Source organism: Haemorhous mexicanus, chromosome 8 (assembly GCF_027477595.1).
Source record: "Haemorhous mexicanus isolate bHaeMex1 chromosome 8, bHaeMex1.pri, whole genome shotgun sequence".
Taxonomy (NCBI): domain Eukaryota; kingdom Metazoa; phylum Chordata; class Aves; order Passeriformes; family Fringillidae; genus Haemorhous; species Haemorhous mexicanus.
In genome coordinates, this window is record NC_082348.1 from 9,400,133 (window position 1) to 9,412,162 (window position 12,030).

General features: G+C 50.3%; 1 protein-coding gene across 3 annotated transcripts in view; it reads left to right on the top strand.

The window, feature by feature from the left end:
• Positions 1-250: 250 nt before the first annotated feature.
• Positions 251-12,030, top strand: part of SLC12A8 (solute carrier family 12 member 8) — a 50,487-nt gene continuing 38,707 nt past the window's right edge. The window contains exons 1-5 of one of the 3 annotated variants that reach the window (XM_059852654.1): positions 251-346; positions 3,766-3,976; positions 4,745-4,891; positions 7,733-7,924; positions 10,252-10,483. In XM_059852654.1, coding sequence (XP_059708637.1) covers positions 3,908-3,976; positions 4,745-4,891; positions 7,733-7,924; positions 10,252-10,483 — 640 coding nt within the window. In that variant the 5' untranslated portion in view covers positions 251-346; positions 3,766-3,907. Of the gene's footprint in view, positions 347-3,765; positions 3,977-4,744; positions 4,892-7,732; positions 7,925-10,251; positions 10,484-12,030 lie in introns of those variants that run through there. The other 2 variants (XM_059852655.1, XM_059852656.1) reach the window with 2 other exon arrangements.

Consider the following 12,030-nt stretch of genomic DNA (forward strand, 5'->3'; position numbering starts at 1 on the left):
TCAGAGCCCCCTTTCCCCGTGGCCATCGTTTCCTCAAGCAGCTATGAATCTGCTTATTTATTCACTTGTTTTCTCAGACTCCCGAGAACTGCAGATTGAGGGGCAATCTGCTCCCAGCCCCTGATGATTTCTGTTCCCCACGCTCGGCGCTGCGGGGTCTCGGCGCTCCCGGAGCCGGCGTGTCCCGGGCACGGCTGGGTCCGGCCCGAGCCGGGCAGGTGCCGGTGCCGCCGCGGGGGCGGGCGCGGTGCCCGGGCAGACGTGGCAGCGCCCGGGGCCGCCCCGGCGGGAGGCGGCGCCGCGGGAGCCGGCGGGAAGGAGGGAGGGAGGGTCCGGGAGCCGCCAGGTGAGTGGGGTCGGCACCGCCGAGCCGGGGTGGGGGACCGGCCTGAGCCGCGGGGACCGCGCCGGTGGCGCCGGGCTTGGCTTGGCTCGGCTCTGCCCGCCGCTCCCTGCGGTGCCGCGCGGCTCGGTCGGGGAGGAGGCGGCGGAGGGAGGGAGGTAATGGGGGAGAGGAAAGCTAAAAAATTAAAACCATGGTGGGGGCGAAGTAAATGGTGGGAAAGAGCTCCCCCCCAAAAAAAGTAAAAGAAAAAAGAAAGACTCATAAAAAAGGACGTGGGGAGGAAGTTAAAAAAAAAAAAAAAAAGAAAGGTAAAAGAAAACCAGAATAAAGGAAATAGAAGAGAAAAAAGCAAAAACAGGGAAACAAAAAGAAAAAAAAAAAGATGGAGAAAATGGAAAATTTGAGAGAAAAAGAGTTTTATAAAGGACAAAACAGAGGGAAGAGGGAACGGGGAGGTCGGAGCGCTGCCCGGGCCGGGTGGGCAGCCCGGTGCGGCCGTGGCCGCAGCCCCCAGGTGTTGGTAACGCCGTGGCCTCTGCCAGACTGAAGCTCTCCGGCCACATGGGAAAACTGAATTAGTGGGGAGAGTCCGGGCTCGTTTCCCACGTCTGGTGCTCCGCAGCCTCCGTCGCTCTGCGGAGATATGGGAAAACAAAACGAGCTCGGTAATTGTCCTGGCCGGGGCAGTAAATGAGTAACTGGGAATAGCCAAGCGCCGCTCTGCGTGGCGTTACCTTTGTTGCGCTGATGGCTGCTTCATTTCCCTTTAATTCCGCTTTCCTAAAAGACTCCTAAATTAGGTGTTTTTAAGAACTTGACCCGGAGAGGAGTTGAAGGGACTGATTAAAACTAAAATGCTGCTGGCTTCTGTGTCCCTTGGGAGGGGAGGCTTTAGGAGCACCTCCTCTGGCGAGGACGGAGGCTTCGGAGGTCGTGGGACCACACGCAGTTGTGCTTGGGAAGGCGTTAACCTTTCCTCTTCAAAATCAGCCAGCTGTTGAGTAGCTCAGAGCAGCGACGCTTAGCTCAGAAGCAGCTTTAATGTGATGATTCATAAAATAGTGCTTTGAAAGGATATGGAGGGCACAGAAATTTAATCGACAGGAATCTGGTTTTGCAATTAAATATAGAAGTGTTGCAGGAAAAGGAGATGAGCCTTTGTAATGTTTCTGCGAGGTTTGCTAATGCTCTTCTGCTCTCTTGAGTGCTAAATGGTATGGAAAGATTAAAACAGACGTTTGTCTTTAATTTATAGACTAGCTAGTGTATTTGGCAGAAACTTTAGGAAAAATAACAGCAATTTACTTTCAAGTTAGAGGCTCACTTATATTAGAGGAAAATTGAGTCTGTTTAGTTTATTCATCCTGCTGGTGTGTGTAGCAGAAAAAGCTTCCTCAGGGTTGGTGACTAAATACAAAATAGCACCCAAAAACATCCCTGTGCTTGTAGAGTGCTGCATGGGGCAAGAGGAGGGCACCTGGCCCAAGGACTTTCCACTCACAGACCCTAAATTGCAGAGCTACTTGTGTGTCCATGGATAGGGATGTGACTGTGAGTGTGTTCAGCTCCCACTCCTGTGCTTTGCACCCCCTCCCGTGTTTGCCTTGGCTACCTTGCAGGGACCAATGGATCCAGGAGTTGTGGTGGGATGTAAATAATTACAGAATTGGGTAATGAGATTTTTAGGCAGTTGGAAATGCCACAGAGGAGCAGTAGTGCAGAGGCAATTTCCTGGGATTGTGGAGGAGGAAGATCTTCTAGCAAGGTGAGCAGTAGCTGATCAGAAAGGGCTCTACAGCACAGGGCAGGAGAAGGGTTTTAAAGACAAGAAAAAGGAAGGAAATGGTGAGATAAGGGGATTTAAATGTCTAAGCAGGTAAAATTTCTTGCTAGGTGTGCTTCAGGTTTAAAAATCCATGTGTGCAGCCCTTCTTTTAGCGTTTTGCAACTTTCAGGTGGGTAATATGGGTGCATCACACCTATCCATGTAATGTCACACAGCAGACACACTGAACAAGTCACTTCAGCCCTGAGCTACTGTAAGGGGTTGGAGACATCTCCTTCTGACTCCCTTGCGGTGGTTTTGGAGAGCAGAGGGCTGCAGAGCTGCAGCCTCCCCTTTCTCCACATCTAGATGGGACTGCTGTGGCACACTGGGTTGTGTGACCTCAGTGAATGCTTTACTGAGTGAAAGTAAAGGAAGGACTGCACTAGGGATTCTCAGGAGAATATGGCTCTTCAATTGTAATCTTGTTTCACGTTGTGTAATTTCTTCCATTTTTTATTACTGTGGCTATTTGAAAAAAACCAAACCCATGAGCTTTGTTTCTTTAGAGTTCATCTGCTCCTGCTGCTTTTGCCCTGCTTGAAGCCCCAGTCTCCCTGTAACAGCAACCATTTGTGATATTGTGAAGGGTTATTTGCTTCAAGAAATGTGGGAGCAGCAGCAGGGCATCGTGAAATCTCATGGCTTTTGTGCTGCTTAACTGGCCATGTGGGCAGGGCAGAGAGAAACCTCCTGTGCTGGCCATTTTACCCCAGCTGCAACTGAAACACTGTGGTGGAGCAGCATCTGCTTTGGTTATTTAATACTGGCTATTTCAAAGTAGAGTAGTAAGGGCAGGATGGTGAAAGGCATTCAGACCCTGGTGCAGAAATCCCGAGGGACACAAAGTAGTTTCTCTATGTCTCTGTGCAATAGGCAAAGCACATTTCTGTTGGATTCCTGCCCTGTGATTAGTTTGGTGTCTGGTCTCAGGTAAGGTGTCCAGTCCTTGGTACAAACCTTGTGTGATCATGGTTGGTTCTTGTAAGCATGTGGGCTCAGCTGGCCAGCAAATTACCTGCCCCAGGAGAGCCAATGATCCAGACAAGCTGCCCTCTCCACATTTGTGGAACAAGTCTTGCTCCCCTCTGGCTGCACTGAGGAATAGCCAAAAGGTCTCTCTTGACACTGGTGTGGGAGACTGTGGGTAACTGAATACACTGAATCCAAGGCAGGACCTTGGTCTGGAAAAGGTACAGCTGAAGCAGACGTGGTCAAGGCTGTGAAGTGATGAGTGGTGCTGGGAAGTGAATAATCCATGTGTCCCATGTCACTGGAGCACGGGAGCATGCAATGACATTACCAGGCACCAGATTTAAAACCAACAAGAGGAAATGCATTTTGCAGACAGCACTGTGGAGCTGTGGAGCCAGTGCTACAGGATGCTGGGGTCAGGTTTGGAAAAGACTACCGAGGGCTGTTAAATGTGTGGCTGATAGTGGAGCCTGTGCTGGGGGAGCCTTGCTCTTTGCTTGCTGTGTCCCTCTGGTTCAGTATCTGCCACAAGCTGCTGTTGACTGTGTGGACAATGGCCTTGTGCTTTGGCAGACTAAGAAAGCAGCAGTCGTGTCTTTCATCTTTCCTGCTTTCACAGTAAGGCTGGGATAAAACCATGAATCTTCTACAACGGAGGAGCCAGCCCTGCAGGAACTGGACTGAGCTGAGCTCCCACCCGGAGCAGCTTGGCCTGTGGCTGTGCTAGAGCTGTGCTTTGGGCAGGCAGCGCCCAGGAGACGATGCTCAGCCGCAGTGGTGCCCGCAGTGAGGGATACGTCCAGGAGCTCTTCCATGAGGAAGCACAGCAGGTATGTCACACAGCCATCTCCTTTCCCAAATTGCAATCTCCATGGCCTCTGCACTCCTGGTCACCTCTGTGCAAGGGAACAGGACTGAAGTAACAGAACTGCCCTTTGTTTTGCTGTGTATATCTGAGATGTGTGACTTAGAAAGGGAAAGAGGAGACTCGATTTCCAGAGGGCAAGAGGAAGCAGTTCATAGGAAAACCGCAGTTTCCCTGGAGTTTCAGATCTTGGTTCCAGCAACTCTGGAAAATCACCATGCCCCAATATCCAGAGCCCCATGTCTCCTTGAGAAGCAAAGGGTCCTGATCAGATATGGCTGTGATGGGAAAGCCGTCTTAACCTACTCTGTTGGTCCCAGCTGGTTTGTCATATCCTCTAAGGGACTTCTGCCATGCGCTGAGAACCCTTCTTGCCTTGGTGGAGTGTTTGGAAGGGACAGGAGGAGAAGCACAGTGTGTAGCTGCAGGCTCTGTGAAGGACCCTTGAATGGTGTTTTTGGTTCATGCTTTGGGGTTAATTCACTGAGGCTCAGTAGGGCTCTGTTGCTGCTTATCCTACAAGAATATCAACAGGGCATTGTAGGAGCCATCTCTTTCAGGGCCCAGGCACCCCAACAGCCTGACAGCCCCTTATCTTAGGGACAGCTTGCAGCAAAGGAGTGTCTCAGCAGCTGTTGGTGTCCATCCCCCTGTTGGTGGCTGGCTGTGGCACCCCTTGTGCAGCCTGCCCATAAAACATGAGAGGTAAACCCCAGGCTTTGCTTTTCTCTAGGTATCTCAAACACAGACCAAGCCCTGGTGGAAGATCCAGCTGTTTGTATGGGAGCCAGTGCTTTTTGGAACGTGGGATGGGGTCTTCACCTCCTGCATGATCAACATTTTTGGAGTGGTTCTTTTCCTGAGGACGGGATGGCTTGTGGTGAGCAAGTGCTGACTTGGTTGAATGTTTGAAAAGATATTTTCCTCTGCCCTCCCTTGCCTTGTATCCATCACCACCCAAGGGTTTTGGATTCAATGCTCTTCATTTTAATGTTGCTCATGCCCTCTGGTATTTTGTAGCTTTTCAAAAAGTTCCACTAAAATGTGCAGCTGAAGTGATCTTTGTGAGTGGTTTCCTACCTTAGCTTTCAGAAAGAGAAAGGAAAACACAACAACCAACCTTGACAACGAACAGGGACACCCTTGTGTCGTATTGTTGAGGAGAAATTAGCACTTTTCCAGGTAAAGTAGTTACAGCCACTCAGCCATCTTCCCAACACCACTGAAGGAGGTCTCTTCCAAACATGCCAGTGTTGGGGGTCCTGATTTTTTGAATGGGGAATCCTCAGTCAGGTGAAATTGTCATTGCTATCAAAGGATCTTCCCCTGCTGGGTCCTAAATAGTATCTCTGAGGGTCAGAGCCTGGCATACCGTCCCTTCCTGATGCAAAATATTGTGTTATGCCTCAAAATTTCCCCTTAGAAGAAGAAAAGCTTCCCCAGAGATGGATGGGATTTGAGCTTCAGGCAGAGATCTTGTCACAGGCATGGTGGACACCTTCCAAAAGGAGCAGGAAGACACTTGCACTCTGCACTGAAAATTGCTTTGCTGGAGGTGTTGATGGGAGCTGCAGTTGTTGTGGTGGAGAAATTGAGATGATTTTTTAGCTTCCTTTTCCTTCTGATTTTATTTCCTCCACATCTCCTTTTTGAAAGCAAGTTACTTCTGGAGCAAACACAAATATAAACAAAGCCAGTAAATGAAAGAAAAACAGAACCAGCTGGAAGCTAGCATGAAAGGGAAGGGAGGAGAAGTCCGGGTTGGCAGAGAGCTCCCCTGGCAGAGGACAGTCAGATGTCAAGCTATTCCCAGAGTCAGGCTTTTGCTATAAATTTCCAGAGCTGGAGCTGGGGCTGGTGAAGCTTTGCAGTTCCAGGGGACCTAATCTTGCTGAAATGTTCAACAGGGATTGCTGCTGCACTAACCCCTTCCAGCATGCATGCATAAATAAGCATCAGTGCTTAATGGGGGCTTTTTCTTCCCACTTTCTCTGCTTCCTATTGTTGCTGTGAGTCCAGCATTCCCCCTCGGTCTTAGTGTTAACCCTTTATTCTGTAGGAACCATTGGATTGCCCATTAACAGCTGCCACAGCCTGGCACCACCTCTCTGGAAAAGCCCAAGGCTAAGTGAATGTTTGCATATGTTTGCTTTTTTTTTTTTTTTTTTTTTTTTTTTTTTTTTTTTTTAACTGAAGCATATAATGTTTATTAACCATTTAACCTGGGGTAAGCAGCTGAAGAAAAAGAGCAATTGTCCTTTTAAAAAGAAGTATGGGGTTTGGGTGGGCTGTGGTGCTGACCCAACCACAGCTGTGTTTATAGCAATCCTTGGCTCTGTTCCCCACTGACCAGATAACACCCCTGTCAAAGGCAGCAGGATGCTGAACCAAAATGGGATTTTATGATGATACCAACATCCTGGATATGTTTCTGTTTTTTCCCAAAAAAAAAAGAGAAAAGGAAAAAGAATCTGGGATTTCAACCAACCCCAGAGCAGGGATGCAACGGTGATAAAAACTACATCATGGCTAGCATGACCTCAGAGATGAGCATTGCTGGAGCAAGGCTGGAAAGAGGGGATATGGACATGGCCTGGAACAGGAGTAAAAGGAAGGGAAGCCAGGTGTTAACAAAGCACTGGGCACTGGAGGAGCCTTCTGGTTGCTGTGCACTGGCCTGAGTGATTTGTCAGCAGGGGAAGGTGGGCTGGAGCACCGGGGAAAACTCCTGACCCTGGAAAATAAATTACAGCCATGCGCAAGTGAGTGGGAAGGTCCTGAGCTCAGAAGAGTTCTTAAATCCTTTTGGAGGCACCAAGCACCTTTTCTTTCTGAAAATCTGACCCTAAATGGCAAACTGAACCCCTCCAAAGAAAGGGGTTGTGCCGGCATTTAAATTTGCCAACGGGGACCTGCAGCTGTGTTTGTTCAGAGACTTCTTCTCTTTGCCACACAGTGGCAGGTGCAGCAGCTCCTCCTGGAGCCCTCGCTCTGCCCCAGGCAGGAAGGGTTGTGGGGCTGAATCCTGTGCAGAAAAGTCTCCAGAGCCCAGGCAGGGCGAGAGCCACCTGCCCCTCTGAGCGCGCCCCGCGGATAAGGGCCGGCACTCGCTGCTTTGTGAGAGCATTATTTATCTTCCACGCTGCCTTGCCTTTGGGGTTTTGTTCTTTGGCATCTCATTGTTTGCAGGGATCAGAGCTTTCAAAGGTAAATGTTCTGAAAAATTAAAATGCAAACTTGATGCTGTTAATAAATCAGTCGTTGCAAATCCCAGGGGTTCAATTTTGAAACTGCTTTTTGTTATGAAAGTGTTCTGGGGTTTTTTTTCAGTCATGTCATTCTAAACCATGCAGACAGGCAGTGATCCCCTGACTGTGGTGGCTGAATCATTGTTTGACCTCATTCCTTTTAAACCAGTGGACAAAATCAGTGATTCATGGAGGAGCCCATTGACAGAGCAGAACCTGCTCATGCAAAGGTCTGCCCAGCCCCAGGCTCAAGGACAAGACAGGTTCTCATCAAAGGGGCGCTAATAAAGGCTCTAAATTTGGCAATCAATTACGTTAATTAGACAAGTAGGGGTGTCTGTGTGTGTTTCTTTTAATCTGTAATGACTCCAGATCCATAGTTCACTAGTGACTGGAAGTGGTAGCTTCTTATTCTGTCCCAGCAGATTGGTGTGAATTAATCTTTATTTGATTTTTTTTTTTTTTCATTCCAGGGAAACACTGGCATTGTTATGGGCATGTTTCTGGTGTCCTTTGTCATTCTGGTTGCCCTGGTGACAGTCTTGTCTGGAATTGGGGTGTGTGAGAAGTGCAGCATTGGAAGTGGAGGAGTCTACTCCATGATTTCTACTGTCCTTGGAGGTCAAGTAGGGGGCACCATTGGCCTCCTTTACATTTTTGGCCAGGTAATTTTATAAAGTTACTCAAAGAAAATTTAGAAACTTTGCAATGCAGATATTAATCTTATGCTGTCCTGCTGCAGAAAGTAATGTTTCAAGTAAAATCTGGGTAATGCAGCATGGGAGAGCATCATAGGGAGCACTCAGCCCTCGCTGCTCCCCAGGAGCAAGCCTGTGCATGGCACTGTGCTGCCTGGCATGGGGCATCCTGGTGGAGGAGCTGAGTGTCTGGACAAGCCGTGCAGGACTTGAACTCCCATCCCAAATTACCCCCATTGCCAGGACATGCCCTTGCTGGTGGGAGATTGAAATAAAACAAAGCAGGAGAGGCCAGGGTGGCCAAGCAAAGCTCAGTGAGTGGCTGTGGACTGGCAGGTTGGCCTTGGCATGCTCCATGTGCCCTTAGGGATCGGGCAAGCCTTGGCTGCTTCTCTGTGGGAGCCAGCAGAAGTGGAGCTGGTGTGGGAGGAGAGCTGGGCAGGGGTAAGGGCCACAGCTAATTGACTTCAAAAATCACAGTTCTGGATTTTTTGAAAGATCCTAAGGAGCTGTTGGGGTGGTGAGGCACAAAAATACACAAGTAGTCTACAAAAAGAATGGAAAATAATCACTTAAACCTGCAGTAACTTAACCCTCTCCCCCCATAAAGATGTTATGAACAGTATAAAATGTGGTGAGCAGAGAAGCATTTTTATGGAGGTTTGTTTTTAACTGACTGGCTTACAGCAATCTCCAAAACCCCTGAACAGCCCCCAAACCAAAAATAATCCCCTCTTCTCCTTTCACTCCAGATTAAAAGCAAGTGTCCATAAAACACGAACTGAACCCAGTCACAAGCCAAGATATGGAAATGGGCCACACATGAGAATCCTTCCTGTCAGATTTTCCACTCTTGCTCTCTGAGAGGACCCCATCTGGGAAAGCAATCAGGTTGCAGCCTGTCCTGAGGGTCGTAAAAGCTGGGCTGCAGCAGCCCTGGCCCCTGGCTTGGCATCCTGTGTGCACAGGGGCTGCACAGGGGCTGGGAGCTGGCAGCTCACTTTAAATTGCTTTGGCTGCTCCCAAAAGCTGCTGATGCCTTTCCTTTCTCAGCTGTGCTTTCTGCCCAACGTGCCCTGCACCAGCTGCAGGCTGATCCTCTGCTACAGGATGCTCAGGAGAGCTGTAACCTCTGCCATAAGGCAGCTGCTGCCAGAAGGGGAGTACTCCCTGTTCCCTGCTCTCACGGGGCGAGTGGGGAATGGCTGGCAGTGGGCTGCAGAGGAAGAAGACTCTCAGGGTGCAGCTCCTCTGATCTAGGTGTCTGCCTGTGATGGAAGGGAATCGTCCAGGATCCCCAAGTTGTAGGTGCTCGACTCTGAACATCTGCATGCCCTCAGCCTTGCTGAAAACCTCACCAAGCCTGCAGCTCCTGGGTGTGGGCCAGGTTGTCCTGAGCACCCTCAGTGGAGCAGTGCTGGGTCGGTCCCTGGTGGGGGATCTGCAGTGAGTGGGGGCTCTGCTCTTGCTGTCCTTTGTCCCTTCCAGTCGTGTGGGAGCTGCACATCGCTCAGCTGTGCACTGGGGTTGCAGGACCCAAGGGCATACCAACCATATCAAATGCAGTTGTCTGCCCTGACCTGGTTTTCCAGGGATGCCATGCACTGGAAGGGCTGTTGCTGGAATGTCAGCGAGTGGGAATTTCTGGAGCGAAACCTCCTGGTGTTTTGGGTTGTTGTGCTGCAGTGGTGTTTGAGTCTGTGCTGCAGATGTCCTGTTCTGCAGGCTCTCAGCCACGGAGTGTGTGTCCTGTCCTGCTGCAAGGCAAACAGGCAGCTTTCCTGGGAGCCCAGGGAGGCATGGCTCACACAACGTGCTCTCCTCCAAAGGGCAGGCTCCATTCCAGCAGAGAGATGGGGAGCCCATGAAACATCAGAGTTTGCATCCAAACTAAACACCAAGTTAAAAATAACCCCCAGGAGGCAGGGAAGGGGGAAACAAACTGCTGCTCTTCGGGCAGGTGTTGAGCTGGGACCCTTTCCTCCAGAGAAACAGAAGAGGGGAAGAAACAGAAATTGGCTCATCCTTTTTTCTCTCAGAGAAGCCAGCGTGGTTTCTCCTGGAGTGTTGATAGAGGGTGGATGTTACAGTGGAACCCAGCCTTCCCTGTCTGCCTGGGCAGGAGCTCAGCTGCCTTGGCAGTGGCAGTGTGGCAGTCGCATTAAAGGTTGTACTGTGACAGCCAATGTCTGTCTGTCTGTCTGTCTGAACAGAGCCCCCACAGCCTGGCATGGGGCTGTGGATGGGATCATCCCTTTTCCTCCACGGGGCACTCACAGAGCTGTGTCCCTCAGTGTGTTGCAGGTGCCATGTACATCACTGGCTTTGCAGAGTCCATTGCAGGTGTCCTGAGCCTCAGCAACATCTGGGCAGTGCGTGGCATCTCCCTGGCCGTCCTGCTCGGCCTCCTGGGAATCAATTTGGCTGGGGTGAAGTGGATCATCAGGCTCCAGCTCCTGCTGCTCTTCCTGCTGGCTGTCTCCACACTGGACTTTGTCATTGGGTCCTTTACACATCTTGATCCAGGTAAAACTGGGGGTTCATTGCATGGGGGTCAGCAGGTATTAGTTCCTGGGGTTTTCTTCTTAGCTGTGTTGGTGAAGTGACACTCACTTGGACAGTGGTAGGGCTCAGGGCTTCCAGATGTGTCCCCTGTCCTTTGGTACTGGTCTTTTAGAGACAACCCGTAATTTTACAAGGAGTGTTTCCAGAGCATGACTGAAGCTGCCTTATTAATTTAGGTGTTTAACCCCAGGGACTGAGCTCTCAATTTGTGCTCCTGTTATGTTTCACTTGGAGGTTTTCTGACAGCAGAGAGGATCTGTGTCTGCAGTGTTCTCTGTAGCCTTCTGCTGCCTGACTCAGCACTGTGCCTGTGAAAAAGGAGGATTGAGAATTTGAGCTGTGGGGATCTTGTCTGGACACCTCTGAGGTCCCTTAGACCAGGCTGTGCTGTGCTGTGCACTCTGCTGGGTGTGCTGGCCAGGGCTGTGCTGGGGGGGCCAGCAGGGAGCTGGGTGGGGGCAGGTGACTGCTGGGGTTTCAAGGACCCGTGAGTGGGAGTTCTCCTGCTGACTTTTCCCAGACTGAGTTCAGCCTGCAGGGACAGCTTCAGCTCAGGCAAGGGGGAGGTTCAGGGCTCCCTCCTGCAGCCCTGCTCACACTAAGTCCTGTTCCCTTTCTTCTGTCTGTTTGCTAACACATTTCAGGGCGATAATGAAGTGCAATTAGCTGAGTAAACAGAAGGTGTCACCTTTTTCTTGGCTTCCTCTGTGTCCAGCAGCACCTTGGGGGGTGGCAAGTGACCTGCTAAAGTGAGTTTAGGGAAAGATCTTCAGTTTTCATTGGCAGCTGGGCTGGGTAGCAGGAGGTGTCATGTGGGCACTCGTAGCACCGATGGCACAAGTGTCATTCGTGCTGCTGTTTTATTTTGTGCTGCTGCTGTGGGGACAGAAGCAGCTGCTCCCTTGCCAGACAGAGCCTCATGGAAAGGCATTTACACTTTATATTTAGCATTTAGGAAATGCCCCAAATGAGAGCCTGTGAAAGTTTCAGCAATACTTGTAAATGAGAACAAAGCAGGGACAGTTGTGTTGCTGTGGTGTCTTTTGCAGAGAAAGCAAGTGACCTGCCCCAAACAGCTGTGTTCCATAGGAAGTTGTTTTCTGGAGGAAACGAGGCTGGGGGGAGTGTGTTGGATTTTTGTTGTGCTCCTAGTAGACCTTCCTAATAGTAGAGAAAAATGAATACTTGAGGCGAGACCAGGTAGTAGGAAAGTGAACACAGGACCAGGAGGCAAGAATTAAAGGAATACAAACGTCAGCAGGAAACATGCCCAAGTGGAGGCCACCGCAGTTGTCTTTGATTTCCTCCACTGCCGAGCACCGTCATTTTCTTCTGAAAATAGAGACGGGACGGGAAAGAAAATAGAGACAGGACGGGAAGGGAGGCGGCTGAGCATCGCAGATGCTGCAGTTCAGCCAAGGCTGACTAAAGAGAGGAGGGCTTCCAGTGCCTGAGAGGAACCGGGCTGATGGAGCCGGACCCAAGCCCTGCCAGCGGCCCGGAGCAGC